Raw genomic sequence first — 15,228 nt, 5'->3', positions numbered from 1 at the left:
ACTCTCCATTGCTGAGCGATAGGGTTACCATAGAGTTTCATTCGCAACTCTTGATTGCCCATGGAGCTAGCTCAATGAAACATTAAGGGACTCACACTTCTTATAGCGGGGCTGCTGCCTAGCGTGAACACCGTGAATGTCAGCAAATGCGTGTAACCTCAGGCTAAATTCATAAGCACTACATTCTCTGACCGATATTCGACTCCAATCGTGAGGATTGATTCGCGTTTGCGAAAATGGCTTCTTCCGCGCCGAAAGTCGCGCCACCTGAACGTCGGGATCCTCTAGACGTTATTGACAAACAGGCAGATGAGATCGTGGCACTTATCAAAAAGAGCAAGCACTTCATTATTTTCACGGGTGCAGGCGTCTCGACTTCAGCCGGTAAGTCGACCACTGAGCCTTTTTCTGTGTAGTCCACCCGCTGATAGGTATAGGCATTCCCGACTTTCGTGGACCAGAAGGTGCTTGGACACTGAGAGCTCAAGGGCGAGCTCGTACCGGAAAGGCTACGAGCACGCTTCAAGCCATCCCGACACCGACGCATATGGCCTTGGTAGAGCTTCAGAATCAAGGAGTTCTGAAGTATCTTGTTAGTCAGAATTGCGATGGCTTGCATCGAAGGAGTGGCATCCTGCGGGTAAGGACTTGCCAATAGACTCTTGGCCGCTCTAACTGATCATCGCAGGATCGCATTTCGGAACTTCACGGTAACAGCAACCGGGAATGCTGCAAAGACTGTGGCAAAGAGTACATACGAGGTAAGAACACTATAGCCAGGATAATACTTCATATGCTGAAACGTCAAAGACTTCCGTGCTGTCGCCAGCTATGAAAAATCAGTGCATGACCATCGGACAGGTCGCAAGTGCATTGCGTGCGGAGGGAACCTCCTTGACACCATCGTCAACTTTGGAGAATTCTTACCAGAGGAACCGCTCAAGCTTGCTCGAAGTCATGCCAAGAAGGCTGATCTTTGCATTGCACTCGGGTCATCCCTCAGCGTTCCTCCAGCGAGCGGCATCCCCGAGACATGCGGAAAGAGTCGAAAAAGCAAGCTTATCATCTGCAACCTACAAGAGACTTTCATGGAAGGCATTGCCGATATGCATATTTGGGCTGAGTCGGATGTTTTGATGACAAGAGTGATGAATAGGCTTGGATACACCATCCCAAGTTTCACCTTGAAGCGCCGGCTTGTGCTCAAGATTGAGCGGGATGCACACGCTCGTCAGGTTATTGTATTGACTTGCGTCGACGACGACGGTACTCCAGTCACATATCTCCATTCTGTCAAGCTTGAGGACAGCAGACGTATAGTAAGGTCTGAGCCCTTTTCATTCGTCTTCCGAGAAGGTCTTAGTACTGGAGCCGAAGTCAAGTTTGCACTTGAGTTCATGGGACATTACAATGAACCCAATGTCGTTATTGACTACAGTGTTCCTGAGGAAGAGGGCGCAGAGACGGTGTACGATCTTTCATATGACCCAGGTACGGGGGAATGGGTGATCATGCGATGACAAGCGCATTTTACGCTTGCTCCTTCACGAGCTCATTAGCGCTACATCTAAGCATAACTTGGACTGCAATTAAAACTTTGGTGGTTTTTGCAACCAACAATCAACAACCAACAGCATGTAACATCAAGACGGTCGCTAGACCAGGATGTGGCCCCTGCATTTTGCCTGCAACCGACTTGGCATATCCACAATGCATTCAAACGACCTCGGGCCATTTATTCACGACTTTCATTTAAGGGATAGCTTTCCACCGCTCAGACACGCGATTTTGTGCTGAGAAATCACGGATACTCTTCCTTCTTTCTTTCACTGAATCACGCCACTCTTTTCGTCCCAAGTTCTTTTCGCTTTTGAATAGCTAGCAAAACTCACTATGATTGCCTCTAAACTCTTCATTACTCTGGGTATATCCTTGTGCGTCAATGCTTTCAGTCTCTACGAGTCTGGAACTGACAAAGATGTATCAAAAGCCTGCGATAAGGCCATGTCAGCGGACATCGATTGCAACAAAAAGGCATTTAGCTTTATCAACGGAGGTTGGTACGGCTCTCTCGACAGTGAAGCCTTAACCGACGCGGTCTGCACCAATACTTGCTCTCAATCACTCCAGGACTGGGTTACCAGTGTTTCCGAGGACTGCGAGGATAAGGATAAAGCCCAATACGGCCTTCGTATCTGGACAGGCTGGAATGCGACTTGTTTGAAAGACACCAAGACAGGACGATATTGCAATGGTTAGTAGCTGGCAGACTTGAGCAAATGTTTAATACTGACTGTATCCAAGATATCATCGAAGATTTCACTGATGTTGGAGAAGACGAGGAGCTCCCGCACGATGAGCTTTGCCACCCTTGTTATGTGAAGCGTCTCGAGATGTATAAACCCTCGTCGCACGCCCTCAACATTAAATGGCACGAAGAGCAACTTGAGCTCGTGCACAAGAAGTGCAGTAGTTCAACCTCCACTGAGACTGCCGTGCTCACTTCAAGTAAGAGTGAACCTTCCGGGGCGGCGACTATGGCAGAGGCCTCGGAAGCCTCTCAAGAGGCCAAAAGCGGGGGTGAGTCTGTAATGTCCACTGAGACCTCAGTGCAGACTACATCATCTGAACTGACTGTGCCATCTGCACCCAATGCAGGTGCCAAATCTGGACAGGGAGTGTCGTTCGGGTATGAGTCTCTGATGCTTCTTTTGTCGATGAACATCTTCTTTGTGTAGGGAGATTGTCTATTTCTATCAGAGCTAATGGACCAATACTGTTAGAGACTTTTGAAACCATATTCATTCGTAGCTATATTCTCACGACCTAGTTTATATCGTTATCGACCCTTCAAGGGTATCCTTTACCCACTGTATTGTCTCAACACAGGGCATACGACTGAGCATTTACCAGAAGGGGAAGTAGAGGCCAAATTCACTCAGGGTCAGATTTAGCGTATCTACAGATAAACAATTTTTAAGTGATCCGCCTTTCGCTCCACCTGAGATTCGTTGTTGAAGCGGCAAGCATGCGAGGTTCACTGGACCCTGCATGTTTCCCCACCGTTGCCTGTAAAGTTAGTCTACTCCTATGACATATTGTAAATCTGATGACATATTGTATGCCAAGCCGGATGCAGGCAAGAAATAAAAGAAGTGGATTTTTATATCAGCAGACTTCTGTCCGTGATCCATGTAACGCTGTGTTGGTTGATTGTGATGTTGGTTGTTGGTTTATGTTAAGCGTGATTTTCGAGTCCCACAACTCCACAAGGCTAGTAAGGTTCTGCTGGCTAACGTATCGGACAAGCTTACTTGCCTCGGTTCTTAACTGATGGATTTCCCTGTGCCTGGCGGCGGAACGATAGATGCTACTGCATATAGCAGGTTCACAGCCTCGTTTTGGTTGCTCTCGAACATAGAACACAACGCGATCTTCAGACGCTTCAACGTTCCTGCCCCTGCTCAAGAGCCATGAACGATTCTCGACAGGGATATTAGTTGCCAATCTCTAATCATTGACATTGGGTCCCTTGCAGTCCGTGCTGGGCGGTCTTGGCGACCTTGGCAGATATACAAAAGGCCCGTTATGTTTGCATTATGAATAATAAGTTATCTCACGATTTCATTTACCGCCTAGCCCAACCTGTTTATGTGGGCATATGGCTGAGGCTTGCCTCAATAAATGATAACCAGGACCCATCATCCTCGTTGTTCACAGTCCATCGCCCGTGTCATCCGGTTTCTGTCTCACCAACATTCACAATGGCCATGTCCAGATTTGTTGTCACGCTTGGTCTCTGCGTGAGCGCCAGTGCAATAAAACTATTCGAACCCGGAGACTTTAATCCTGAAGATGTCTGGGTTGGGAGCGCTTGTGAGAAGGTATTGAGAACTGAAATCGATTGCGACAAATACATTTTCGAATTCACCGTCCCGGAATTTCGAGGCCAATCATCTAAAGATCTAGAGATGGCCAACACGATCTGCAGCGACAGGTGCTCCGACTCGCTTCGCAACTGGTATCCTAAGCTCGTCAAGGAATGTGCTGAGGAAGATTTCATGTCCGACACTTACCCAACAAACTATTGGCTATACATTGGTAATAGCATGTCGAGCGGCTGGAATCAGACATGTGCCAAGGATCCGAAAACAGGTCGATACTGTGGCGGTTGGTAGTCTCGTTCTTATTGACGACGGCTCAACTAACTCTCTTGCCAGAAATCATCAACGAATTCTCCAAAGTAGAAGATGATGAGGAAATGCCCCTTGAAGAGCTCTGCCATCCCTGTTACGTCAAGATGATTAATATGAGGTCAACTTCATTTGCATGGCCGTCACTGGAAGATCCGGGAGGTAAGTGGTGGCCCAAGCAACTCAAGCTGGTCAAAGAGAAGTGCAGCGGCACGGAGTCAAAGGAAGATGCCTCATACCTCGACGAAAAAGAGTCAGCAGAGGAAGAAACGACCTCGGTTACTCCTCACAAGACTGCCAGCGCGGATGGTTCAGGTGTAGGCCCTATGCCGACAGCAAGTACCTCCACAACAGATACTCCGGTGTCAGGAAGTGCTGCTCCAGAAAGTAATACGGCGGAGAATATGGCAAGTAAGTACATTCTCTGTGATTGGTACGCAGTGCTCATGCTGGGTATGGTTTTGCTTCCTTTGTAAGGTTGAGTGAATCCTTACGTATTTTTACTGTTCACTTGGAGAAATAGAACCGTCAGAGAATTACCGAGCTCTTCTTTCTTGTGTCTGGGTGCTGTTTTACATATTTAAACTCTCTTACTTACATAGGCGAGTAACATATATATCCTACATCCTTTGCAGTCACAGATCGTCAACTCCAGATCCCACTTCCTGATCATATTTGCTGAATCATCCGAGAAGAGAAGTCAGGTGTTTTTCTCATCAATGCACTTGGACGATACTGTTTTATTTTCGCAGCAATCGCAGTTTAAAAGAATGATATAACTAGTTTTGCTCACTCAATTCTTCATAACTTCTCTTATTTATTTATTGATTTATTAATTACTCTATACCTTCAAACACTTATATCCTAAAACTGGAGGCTGTAACGGCAGGGCTATGTTTCGTTTGGGCCAGGACCCTAGCGCAATACTCGCCGGAGCTGCCCTCTGCATACCCGAGGGTCTCTGCTCTTTATCGGATTGTGTGCAATCAGAGTTGTTGGTACGAGGCCCATGACCGCTGCGCCCCATTGCAAATATGCATGTTGGTTCACTCCCTGCGACCCAACTGTTCGGATTCTACCAAATAAACTGCTCTGCACCCATAGTGTCCTAATTCCCTCATTTCTTCTCTTCCTCTTCATTGTATGAATCTCGCTCCGTAATTTGAAGTTGAACTTACGGCCTGCAACACCGCCATAACTGCAGTAACATATGACTGCAGGAAGTACTGATAATCTTTTCAACCACTTCACTCTATTCATATCACGATGGCCTCAGCCGTTTGGGATGCAGCGGATGTGTTACAGGTTTACCATCACCACAAATGCATCGGTATCACCACAAGAAAAGACCGCTGTTCGTTGAATATCAAGGAACCAAGCCTTTCGGCAATCGCTCCGTTGCTCGACCGGATGTCGCGAAACTCTCCGGAATTTGTTACGAAACAGACTCTGTTCCAGCTAGCTTATTTGTGCCTCTGTGAGACTTACCATGCAAAGGACGCGCACAAATTCGTGGGACATTGGACAAGCGTGGTAAACGAGGTAGTATCCGTGGAGCGACAGAAGATTGCCAAGCGAAACGAAGTCACGACACAATTCCAACAGATATTGACATTGCAACCGCTTGTTTTAGAACTCCAAGAACATCTTGGTGCGGAAAGACGGGCAAATACTGAGACACAGAAGCAGTACAAGCGGGACGTTAAAGGATTGCAAGATGAGATCATGAATCTAGAACAAGAGCTCCAAGAAAGCAAGGATCGTAACAATGTTGCGGAAGGTAGATTAGCAGCCACGAGAAGAAACCTGGAACAGCTTCAACGCCAGGCAATGAACGATTTGCTCGCTCGCAACAGGCTAGAAATGGAGAACAAATCTCTGAAAGCGGAAATGGTCGATGCGCAAAAGAAGCTTGATGACTATTTGTCGGTCAAAGAGCAGAATCGTGATCTTGGTGATCAAGTCAAATCCTTTGAGCAAAAGATTAAACAATACTTGGCCATCGTGGAGGATACAGCAAACAAAGCCAATGCGAGCGAAGAGAAAGTCACAACTGAACGTGCTGCAAAAGAGGCCATGGAAAACCGTTACAAGGCTCAGATTTCTGAACAAATGGCTGAGATCGCAGGACTCAAGAGTCACAGGGAGGAATTGGAACAGTCTGTTGCTCGATTTCAAGCAAGTGTCAAGACGTGCTGGTGGCATAGGTTCCGGGCATGGAAGGACCGGTTTCGGGAGAGGAACAGATCAGGGTCTTGGGTAAGTATTACGGATGAATCGGCCGAGAATGTCACTCTTAGGACATACGGTTGATACATACATAATGTAGAACAAGTCTTTGAGGTCAATCTTCCGGTGACTATAGTTCTTCAACCGGTCTTAGAATATGACGTTCACATAATAGTGATGACTAAGTCTTCACAGGCTAACTCATTAGCATACCCACGGAGGAGTTGGAATTTTTGCCGCCAATGACTGAAATCCCAAACTCTCTTCCATTCCCTCCGCATCCACGATCCGGAGAATCCGCAACTATAAAAATAGACTTAAAAAGCACCCTCACTTCTATTGGGGCGCCTTGCAACACCTCCACCCCCAATTCGAAAGCGGACCTTAAACTCCCGAAGTTTTGCTGGAGAATAAGCATTGCGGGACGGGCCTCCGCTGACACGATTGGACCGCATCGACATCCCGGTCATGGATCGGCAACCCCAGATCCCACTTCCCGGTCAGGCTCGGCGAGCCATCCGGAATGAGAAGTCAGCTGTTCTTCTGATCAATGCACTTGGACGATATGGGAAGGTTCCCCAGGCTTTTACGAACGTCCGGTGGTATACGCGGATAAGATGGTAGTCTAGGAAAGAGTTCTTTATAAGCGACGCTTGTATAAAGATTCCATCGAGGCCGGTTGGTCTTAGAAATCCGGCATTGTCAGTTACCTCAGTAGCAATCATGGTCTCTTGGAATAACATCTTCACACTGGCCCTGGGCCTCATCGGCTCAGCTCGTGCCTATACCAACCCCATCAGAAACCCCGGTGGTGGTGATCCTCAGATTACCTACACCGGAGGATACTACTACCTCATCTCGACAGAATGGACAAACCTGCAACTCTCTCGAGCTACCACCATTGAGGGCCTCAAGACTGCTACTCCCAAGGTCATCTACACAGACTCTGACCCTTCGCGCTCATCCAATGTTTGGGCACCTGAGCTTCACTACCTTGGAGGAAAGTGGTATATCTACTATACTGCTGGCAAGGCCGAGGACCTTACTGGTCAGCGCTCACACGTTATTAAGGGTAAGTCCCCCATCTTCTCTGGGTGACATAAAGCTAACAGTCGTAGGTGGTGCTTCTCCCTGGGACAGCTGGTCATATGGAGCCAAGCTCTCTGATGACTGGGGCATCGACGGCACTATCCTTCGCACCAACCAATTCGGCAACTACTTCGTCTACTCTTGCATGACCGGCGTTCAATACCAATCAACCTGTATCCGCAAGCTCGGCTCAGACTTCTTGTCCGTCGGTGCTCTCAGCATCATCTCTCAACCCGATCAAAGCTGGGAAAAGAGCGGAACTCCCGTGCAAGAGGGACCTAACGCTTTGTACTTCGGCGGCAAGACCTACATCTCCTACTCAGCAAACTACTGCTGGACCCCAGATTACTGTGTCGCTCTGCTAGAGTGGGATGGAAAGACTGATCCTGCCAAGGCTTCAGCTTGGAAGAAGTCCAACGGCTGTGTTCTCAAGAGCGCTAATGGAAGCTACGGAACTGGTCACAACAGTTTCTTCCAAAGCCCTGACGGCAAGCAGACGTTCATCACTTTCCATGCTACTTCTAAAAAGAATGGTGCATGTGACGATACAAGATATGCTATGACGCAGCCGCTGACTGCGAATGCTGATGGCACACCGAATTTTGGGTCTGTTCAGCCTTTTTCTCACCAATTTGCTGAACCTTCTAGATAAGTACTTTGTTATTGGTAATACTGTTTCCATCTATCTTCAGTGACCAGGACCACGAAAATCATGGAGCAGAACTTGAAGTCCTAGTTAGGCAACACCGAATACAAGGAGCCAAGAATTACTATTTTCGTTCGATATACATGTGACGATGCCAGATAGGTGATGACGTGACTTAATCCGATGTCTCAATGGTCATGCGGAAGAGGAAGCTACCTGGTTGCTATCAACCTCCTTTCGGCATCGGGGCGAATGGAAGCCGCCTTGACTTGTAGGCTTTTGACTCCCGCAATCATGCTTAAATAGCCATGGCGGCGGAGTATGCTGACGCAAGTGAAACATGGCAAGAGGCTAAGCCCATTGGATCGTTCAGCTTATCCGTTTCAAAACGGACGTGACACAACAAGGCATCAGTGACAGTTTCCGCTGCCTTTTTCCGGGGTGGCTTGAGCTGAAAACAATAGCGCGAAGCTTACTGGTGCTTAGAAATGATCTTCCAATCATCGATGGATGGCTGGCTGAGGCTGAGCATGAAAACAGTCTAGACTCCAGCATTTACTGCCTCTGTGGCGTTTCCGCCAGAGCGGCATGATTTAATAATAGCGCTCTGCCCTCATCAGGTCCTTGTGTCTTTCTCATCTAATTCCTAACTTCTTCTGCGTAATCCAGTAACTCAGTGCGCTTCGTGGGATTGCACTCAAGATGGAAGTGAATTATACCGCTATCACGGACTACTACATGATCAGGTGTTTCAGTGGAGGAAACTTCTACGTCTGCAAGAAACCTTCAACTAACTTAGAGTTTGTCGGATGCTGCGACTCGGATCCATGCGCCGACGGGTCTGGAATCTGCCCGCAAACAGACCTACGACCGATGAGCTACAGCCCGGGGCGAACAGCATACAAATTCGGCCTTGAATGTGGCGCTCTTCATAATGCATCTTTTTATCGATGCGATTTGTCAATGCCGCATTTTTTGGGATGCTGTGGTGTTGATCCGTGTTCGAGAGGATGTCCTCAAAACCAGTTAATCCCGGCGCAGTTACCAGCGCTAGAAGGATGGCGGAAATTATTTCTTGAACCGTACCGTGTGCAGAATGGTACAGCTGCAGATTTGAGGCCTGGAGTAGAAGCGAATAGTACTTTTGAGGCACCTGATTTCTCGAATATTAACTGGGATCGTGGTAAGCATGAAGTTGGACCTGCGACTGTTATAGGAATCTGTGCGGGTTTTCTTGTTGCAACTCTGCTCATTCTGGGACTTATACGGCATTATTGGTATAGTCGATTGATCGATGCTTGGCGAAACTCATGCTAATAATTGTTCAGGCCGTCCTCAACTTCACCAAAACATGAACAAACAGATATTGCACATGCACCATTTCTGGCCCACGACTCAATAGACGATGTCGCGTATTCGCAGATGGAAGAGATGATACCACATACAAGAATACGAGATAACTGGCATGGCGGCCCAAAGACGTTAGAGCACTGGGACGCGCCAACAGTGTTTGGTTGGATTTTCAGCGTTCTTCTCACATTCACGCCGCTCTGTTTCATTGGTAAGATATATCCCTCAATCTGAAGGGGAAAACTAAACCAGGAAAAGCTCTCGCTATCACAGCGATCCGTCTTGATAACCAACCTCATTCCGACTACGGCAAAACGGTCCTGCAACTAACGGTACTCAGTCCATCGTTGTACCCCATATTGTTTGCCGCCTTAGTCGGAAGGTTTTACCGGGTCTTTGGCCGATGGTGCCTTGAAAGCCGCGGCGGTGTAAGCCTCCCTGTTCTAGAACAGTTGATCGGCAGTCAGAACTTGGCGACCGCCATTGAGCGAATTTTCGTAATACGGACAAATGCCGTTGTTGGCATTATAATTCTCACTTCCTGGCTTCTCTCGCCTTTGGGTGGACAGAGTTCGTCGAGACTTCTACAAGATGCAAAGTTCGACTTGATATCGAATGGAACGGTTTACTACGCTGATCCAGCATATCAAGTGTCCCACTCAAGATGGATCGACTACCGACATAGCGTTGGCGCAACGTACGCTGCGAGTTTACTGTCATCGTCGAAGCAGAAAGCATCGCCGAGGGATATTTGGGGGTTGCCGAAGATTCCCCAGTTGTCGCAGGATAGACTTGACGATGGCTCATACGATCTCTATGATGTGAACGAATCGGACTTGGTCTCAGGCAAGGCCTCTTATGCTTCGTTGCTAGGTATCAAGATTCAAGGCCTCGTCAGACCTGACGAACCTACCAAGTTCAACTTTAAGATACCAACCTCATATTTCCACGTCAGTTGCGATTTCGTCGACAGCTTCGATCCTTTACGAGGGAAGTTGACTAAGAACCAAACGAACGTTCTTGACTTGTTCTACAAATACCCCAGCTTCTCTGCTTTCAACATCCTCCCTCAATCTTGGTTCAACTCAGAAGGGGAAGAGGATGACATTAGCTCGCCCTATCAGTTCATATACGTCAAGCAAATGCGCGGCTCTCAGCTTTACGTTGTAAAGTGTACCACTCACGAGGTCAAGGTCGAAACAACCATTCACTGCGGACCAGGAGACCCAGCGACGACCTGTGAAGCACGACAGCAACGGCGACTTTCTACTGAGAACCAGACTGGAAGCTCTCTATTTCCGCCATCGGTTACGCGAAGCGATTTGCGTCTCAAAGAGTTGAGTTATGCTCTGTATGCTTGGGCGCAAGCTTCCGGTGACAAGGACGGAGTTCAGCCGTCGCCATCCGAGATGTACCTGATGAAAGATGAAAATCCGTATGAATTCACCAGTCAATTGCCGTGGACGAAAGAAGATCTCGCCAAGTTTCCATATGTGTTTTCCAGGCGAATGACGACCGCTTTCAACACATATTGGGACGCCGGATTAAATCCTGGAGGTCATACCAACGTCTCATACGGCATAATCCCATCGCATAACATGAATGGTCTAGAGACCGGTCGGACCTACAAAGACTCCTTCATGAACACCACCATGGGTACAAGAATAACCACGATTGATGTTTACAGTGCGCAACGCGTTTGGGTCGGTCTGTTGCTATTCACAACAATGGTGCTGCAAATTCTTGCCATTTGCGGCCTCGTTCTCGAGATACTGATCCAAGGCCCGGATGTTCTCGGTTTCGCTAGTACTCTAACCAGAGACAATCCGTATGTGCCGCTTCCGGCAGGTGGATCTCATCTCGACGGACCTGAAAGAGCAAGATGTTTAAAGAATATGAGGCTTGAGCTCGTGGATGTGCGCCCTGAAGATGAAACTGGCTATTTAGCCGTGAGGGCAGTGTCATTGGCGAAAGGGCAGGATACGAGCATGATTGAAGGGAGCGTAAAATCGAGAAAGTGGGTGCACTTGAATAGGAGGAGGCTGTACGAATAAATGGACTAGCCTCGATAGAGCAGCTACAAGTGCCGGGGCCGAGATATCGTAACCGCAGAAAACAGGGGTGTTCAGGTCCCTGATAAACTAAACAAATTTATCCTGTCAGTGCCAGAATCAGATCTCGCCGGGTTACGTTTCGAGCTTCCCATAAAAGCGGTGCACATGCCCTCGTGAGGGGTTCCGATAGGACACGGGTGATACCGAGCGTTATTTACGGTGCGGTACCCCCCTAGACTTCCTCGAGACGCCGCTGACAGCGCCCTAGCAAGAGGGAAATGCTTGAATCACATCATGCCCCGGTCGTTGGGATGAGAAAAGGCTTAGCTTTTCACTAGTGACGCGTCTGTGAAATGCCATACGCTAACGCCGTACGACGCATCCAATAAATCTACCGAAACAGTCCGCGGGCCCCGCCTCTGTTGCAGGGATCTGTCATTGTATCGGAGCGTGAAAGCTTCGAGACTCTGCTCCTTCAGGCCTAAGCGTTGCCGGTTTTCCCGTCTGTTTGGAACCAACAGAAATACGAGAATAAATGTAATTTGACTCCCTCGTAAAAAAAGACTAAGAAAGCCTGTTGGGCTGAACTCTTATCTCCTTTTTTTTATCTCCCTCTTTCCTCCTCCTCTCGTGTCTTGTCGTGTCTTTTTTTAAACATATCAGGCGTTCTTCAACAAGGGCTTAAATTTCTTTTCCCCTTCGCCCGCCCACCAAAGTCAAAACGGAATTGTCCGAATCTTTTTACCTCATGAACTTTGTCTATTTCCAACCGAGGTGACACGTACGAAAAGCAATCTCGCCGTCGAGATGAAGACCTCAAACCTCACACATATGGCCAAGCTGCTGCTGCCACGGGCAAGCAGGCAGAAGGGCGTCCTTCTTGCCATGGGCATCTTGGTAATATTTGGACTGATAACACATACCTGGGGATTTTATTTCGAACCTCCCAGCCTTCTGTCGTATCGGTACGTCGCGCCAGTGGCTGAAATGCCTCCCAGCATTCCAGCGAAATGTCGCTAACAAAATAATCCGCTTGCAGGACAACACGAAGGTCAAACCCGCATCAAGTGAAGCTCGCGTCGCACACGTCGAATTTAATGCATGATCTATGGAAGCCTTTTCTTCTCGACATTAATGCGACAAGCTTTTCAACAGATGAGGGGTACCTTTACGAGGTGCCCAAGGAGAACGAGAACTGGGCGAAGCCATTGGGCAAGAAGCTCCTCATTTTGGATGTTGACACTCGATTGGACAAGGGACCTGGCGCTGTGATGAATGACTCGGCGCTGGATTACAAGGAAATGAAGGGACGAACTGGTGGAATCATGAACCATTATCTCTATGGTATGATCTTGTTTCGCTGCGGGGAGAAGGAAGCTCGGCTAACAGACTCCAGCGATGATTCATGGCTATGACTACAAATTTGTCCGAGCACCCAATTATCCTAAGCGACACCAGACATGGGTTAAGGTCCCAATGATCCGAGAAGCGCTCAAGTCCCACGATTTCGTTGTTTTCCTCGACGCCGACGCAGAATTCATGTACCCCCAGGTACCATTCGAATGGTTAATGAAGCTATGGAACATCACAGACAAGACACTTCTTGCGCTAGCAAACGATCCCGATTCTCCACGAAACCGCGACGAAAAGGGCAAGGTTATGCAGAACACCGGCTTCATGATCGCCCAGCAGAGCAACCGAACACAAGAACTCTTCGACGACTGGGAGCAATGTCCAAGCGAGAAGAAATACAAGGGCTGTCAGCGATGGGCCAACGACTGGGCACACGAGCAAGCGGCATTCTCCAATTACGTACGATACAGCTATAACCAGACCCAAGACATTGGCACGATACCATGCATGGACGGGAATGGCGCTCCGTATATTGGAGATAAGACTTGTGGCGGAGTCTTCATCCGTCACCATTGGTTCCGCAAGGATGACCCTGCAAAGGATCTCCAACGACTGATCCTCGAGGCTTTTGTGAGTCGGTTACATGCAGGATTTCACAATGAGATACGAGACAATTTCTTAGATGCGAGTCGACATACGTACCCGCTCAACCATTTAGTCTTTTAAGCGTTAGTTGCATATAGATAGATTTTTAATACGAGAAACGTTTTCATCAAGCACGCGACTCTTCTGGAGTGACAGACAATAAATGCATAATCAGGGGTCATGTCACGACGATGGCGTTCTCCAGATTCAGCCCAAGAGGGCCAAGACAAGCTTTCATCTGTAAGGTCAAACCGTAAAAACCGTACCTGAGTTAACGTTACACCTCCTCGTAAGGCTCGTATCCATCAACCCCCCCTTGACACATGCTTTCCTGCAAGGGAAAAGCACAGCCGCTGACATTATGAAATTGGAACCAGGCGTTGGCAAATCAAAGCCTCTGTCTGCAAGTTTCCACGGGCCGAAACGCCATGATACTCCACTTAGCCGGCATTATTTCCGTTCTGAAGTGCTTGACCGTTTTGTACGACGGCCCCTTGTCCCTGTCCCTGCGTCAGATCATATTGTGGACACGCGAGGGCTGAGTTCTGCGGAGAATGTCAGCAGGTTTGGATTGGTACGGATATATACGATGAATCAATGCCAAGTGATATTCAGATGAGTTGAAGAGGTTTATAGGATTGGAATGCTGTAAGTGATTGCGACGATGATTACGAGTCAGGACGGTGTCAGAAAAGGGTCATTGTGGCAGGTCATATTCCTCCGGAAGGAAGAAGGATGACTGCAGCTGATGACCTGATCCGGCGATTGCTGTTTCTGGTTGTTTACTGCCGCAGTCGTATAGCAAAGCATTTGGAGTTCTGTGACTGATTACATATGGCATTCAGAAGGCGGCTTCGGGTAATAATGAGAGAAGTGTACTGATATTGTGATTTGTATACAAAGTTCCAATCTTAAAATAACTCACAAACCCGAGAAACCTGACGCGCTACCGTGTATCGTTAAAGAATATATACAGACGAACTGAAACACCAACAAAGACTAGCGACTCCACCGCTCTAGCTGATAACAATACGAGGACCAGACTTAGCTGGGTTCCAGTAGATGGCATCAAGATCGTAGACACCAACAAGCTCAAGCCCCTCAACAGTACCAGGCTTCTTACAATCCGTCTTCTGGGTCATGTACGGACCATAAGTAGCCTCCCAGGTCGCAAAACCACCAACCTTGACATCCATGCGTCCCAGGTGGACATTGCGCTGGTTACCAGGACCCCAGCCGGCACGAGGTCCAGGAGCGGGTGCAAGGCTAGAGTAGAGATCAAGCTTCTTGCTGCCAATGACGTTCTCACCAGGAGCGAGGTAGAAAGCGAATTGGCATTGCTTACCCCTGGCTGCTTCAGGGTACTTGAATGTGAGGAGGGTTGTGATGTCGTTACCGCCATTGGTGGGGGCTTTGGTAACGCGGCCTTCGTCTGTGTCGTAGATTGCCCCGTTGTTGATGTTGTAGGTGTGGATTTCAGAGGGGGTGAAGTGGTCGTTGCTGCGGGGCTCGACAGGAGCAGCGAGGCCAGTAGTGGCGATGGCGAGGATGGAGAAGATGGTTTGAGCAAGCATTTTGAAGGTGAAGATCACACTTGGCGATGGAAGACTGGAAGAGTGGATGTGATTATTGTTTGATGTCTGAATTGAGAGTGTGTTTGAGATGATGA

The 15,228-nt window shown here is 48.2% G+C and overlaps 8 protein-coding genes across 9 annotated transcripts; 7 read left to right on the top strand and 1 right to left on the bottom strand.

The window, feature by feature from the left end:
- The first annotated feature begins 146 nt into the window (after positions 1-146).
- Positions 147-1,774, top strand: FOIG_10139 (uncharacterized protein). Its single transcript, XM_031210437.1, has 4 exons — positions 147-384; positions 438-640; positions 689-761; positions 811-1,774. The coding sequence occupies exons 1-4, from the start codon at positions 237-239 to the stop codon at positions 1,518-1,520; spliced, it is 1,134 nt and encodes a 377-aa protein (XP_031059915.1). The 5' UTR covers positions 147-236; the 3' UTR covers positions 1,521-1,774.
- Positions 1,775-1,802: 28 nt separating this feature from the next.
- On the top strand, positions 1,803-2,892 carry FOIG_10138 (uncharacterized protein). Of its 2 annotated transcripts, XM_031210436.1 has the most exons (3): positions 1,803-1,934; positions 1,991-2,254; positions 2,305-2,892. In XM_031210436.1, the coding sequence occupies exons 2-3, from the start codon at positions 2,005-2,007 to the stop codon at positions 2,736-2,738; spliced, it is 684 nt and encodes a 227-aa protein (XP_031059914.1). In that variant the 5' UTR covers positions 1,803-1,934; positions 1,991-2,004; the 3' UTR covers positions 2,739-2,892. The 2 variants fall into 2 exon arrangements, with proteins under 2 accessions (XP_031059914.1, XP_031059913.1); XM_031210435.1 differs by having other exon boundaries at positions 1,803-2,254.
- A 772-nt stretch (positions 2,893-3,664) lies between these two features.
- On the top strand, positions 3,665-4,816 carry FOIG_10137 (uncharacterized protein). Its single transcript, XM_031210434.1, has 2 exons — positions 3,665-4,170; positions 4,221-4,816. Exons 1-2 carry the CDS (start codon positions 3,765-3,767, stop codon positions 4,667-4,669), a joined length of 855 nt encoding a protein of 284 aa, XP_031059912.1. The 5' UTR covers positions 3,665-3,764; the 3' UTR covers positions 4,670-4,816.
- Positions 4,817-5,327: 511 nt separating this feature from the next.
- On the top strand, positions 5,328-6,643 carry FOIG_10136 (uncharacterized protein). The gene has a single exon (XM_031210433.1). It carries the CDS (start codon positions 5,460-5,462, stop codon positions 6,504-6,506), a length of 1,047 nt encoding a protein of 348 aa, XP_031059911.1. The 5' UTR covers positions 5,328-5,459; the 3' UTR covers positions 6,507-6,643.
- A 360-nt stretch (positions 6,644-7,003) lies between these two features.
- Positions 7,004-8,495, top strand: FOIG_10135 (uncharacterized protein). The gene is made up of 2 exons (XM_031210432.1): positions 7,004-7,494; positions 7,541-8,495. The coding sequence occupies exons 1-2, from the start codon at positions 7,146-7,148 to the stop codon at positions 8,161-8,163; spliced, it is 972 nt and encodes a 323-aa protein (XP_031059910.1). The 5' UTR covers positions 7,004-7,145; the 3' UTR covers positions 8,164-8,495.
- A 301-nt stretch (positions 8,496-8,796) lies between these two features.
- On the top strand, positions 8,797-11,706 carry FOIG_10134 (uncharacterized protein). Its single transcript, XM_031210431.1, has 3 exons — positions 8,797-9,434; positions 9,486-9,718; positions 9,766-11,706. The coding sequence occupies exons 1-3, from the start codon at positions 8,860-8,862 to the stop codon at positions 11,559-11,561; spliced, it is 2,604 nt and encodes an 867-aa protein (XP_031059909.1). The 5' UTR covers positions 8,797-8,859; the 3' UTR covers positions 11,562-11,706.
- Positions 11,707-12,129: 423 nt separating this feature from the next.
- On the top strand, positions 12,130-13,690 carry FOIG_10133 (uncharacterized protein). Its single transcript, XM_031210430.1, has 2 exons — positions 12,130-12,905; positions 12,958-13,690. The coding sequence occupies exons 1-2, from the start codon at positions 12,659-12,661 to the stop codon at positions 13,638-13,640; spliced, it is 930 nt and encodes a 309-aa protein (XP_031059908.1). The 5' UTR covers positions 12,130-12,658; the 3' UTR covers positions 13,641-13,690.
- A 744-nt stretch (positions 13,691-14,434) lies between these two features.
- FOIG_10132 (uncharacterized protein) lies at positions 14,435-15,217 on the bottom strand. Its single transcript, XM_031210429.1, has one exon. It carries the CDS (start codon positions 15,131-15,133, stop codon positions 14,576-14,578), a length of 558 nt encoding a protein of 185 aa, XP_031059907.1. The 5' UTR covers positions 15,134-15,217; the 3' UTR covers positions 14,435-14,575.
- Between the last annotated feature and the right edge of the window lie 11 nt (positions 15,218-15,228).

This window comes from Fusarium odoratissimum, assembly GCF_000260195.1.
Source record: "Fusarium odoratissimum NRRL 54006 unplaced genomic scaffold supercont1.17, whole genome shotgun sequence".
NCBI classification, from domain to species: domain Eukaryota; kingdom Fungi; phylum Ascomycota; class Sordariomycetes; order Hypocreales; family Nectriaceae; genus Fusarium; species Fusarium odoratissimum.
This window is presented reverse-complemented; position numbering and strand designations above follow the sequence as displayed.

What these genes read in the sequence shown, in the direction of transcription:
- FOIG_10139 (XM_031210437.1), top strand. Translation starts at nt 237, where the DNA reads ATGGCTTCTTCCGCGCCGAAAGTCGCGCCACCTGAACGTCGGGATCCT. An exon ending in AGGCGTCTCGACTTCAGCCG is followed by an intron (nt 385 to 437) that starts GTAAGTCGACCA and finishes TGATAGGTATAG; the next exon opens with GCATTCCCGACTTTCGTGGA. An exon ending in GAAGGAGTGGCATCCTGCGG is followed by an intron (nt 641 to 688) that starts GTAAGGACTTGC and finishes TGATCATCGCAG; the next exon opens with GATCGCATTTCGGAACTTCA.
- FOIG_10138 (XM_031210435.1), top strand. Translation starts at nt 1,894, where the DNA reads ATGATTGCCTCTAAACTCTTCATTACTCTGGGTATATCCTTGTGCGTC. An exon ending in GACAGGACGATATTGCAATG is followed by an intron (nt 2,255 to 2,304) that starts GTTAGTAGCTGG and finishes ACTGTATCCAAG; the next exon opens with ATATCATCGAAGATTTCACT.
- FOIG_10137 (XM_031210434.1), top strand. Translation starts at nt 3,765, where the DNA reads ATGGCCATGTCCAGATTTGTTGTCACGCTTGGTCTCTGCGTGAGCGCC. An exon ending in AACAGGTCGATACTGTGGCG is followed by an intron (nt 4,171 to 4,220) that starts GTTGGTAGTCTC and finishes CTCTCTTGCCAG; the next exon opens with AAATCATCAACGAATTCTCC.
- FOIG_10136 (XM_031210433.1), top strand. Translation starts at nt 5,460, where the DNA reads ATGGCCTCAGCCGTTTGGGATGCAGCGGATGTGTTACAGGTTTACCAT.
- FOIG_10135 (XM_031210432.1), top strand. Translation starts at nt 7,146, where the DNA reads ATGGTCTCTTGGAATAACATCTTCACACTGGCCCTGGGCCTCATCGGC. An exon ending in GCGCTCACACGTTATTAAGG is followed by an intron (nt 7,495 to 7,540) that starts GTAAGTCCCCCA and finishes TAACAGTCGTAG; the next exon opens with GTGGTGCTTCTCCCTGGGAC.
- FOIG_10134 (XM_031210431.1), top strand. Translation starts at nt 8,860, where the DNA reads ATGGAAGTGAATTATACCGCTATCACGGACTACTACATGATCAGGTGT. An exon ending in GGACTTATACGGCATTATTG is followed by an intron (nt 9,435 to 9,485) that starts GTATAGTCGATT and finishes ATAATTGTTCAG; the next exon opens with GCCGTCCTCAACTTCACCAA. An exon ending in CACGCCGCTCTGTTTCATTG is followed by an intron (nt 9,719 to 9,765) that starts GTAAGATATATC and finishes AACCAGGAAAAG; the next exon opens with CTCTCGCTATCACAGCGATC.
- FOIG_10133 (XM_031210430.1), top strand. Translation starts at nt 12,659, where the DNA reads ATGCATGATCTATGGAAGCCTTTTCTTCTCGACATTAATGCGACAAGC. An exon ending in CATGAACCATTATCTCTATG is followed by an intron (nt 12,906 to 12,957) that starts GTATGATCTTGT and finishes AACAGACTCCAG; the next exon opens with CGATGATTCATGGCTATGAC.
- FOIG_10132 (XM_031210429.1), bottom strand. Translation starts at nt 15,133, where the DNA reads ATGCTTGCTCAAACCATCTTCTCCATCCTCGCCATCGCCACTACTGGC.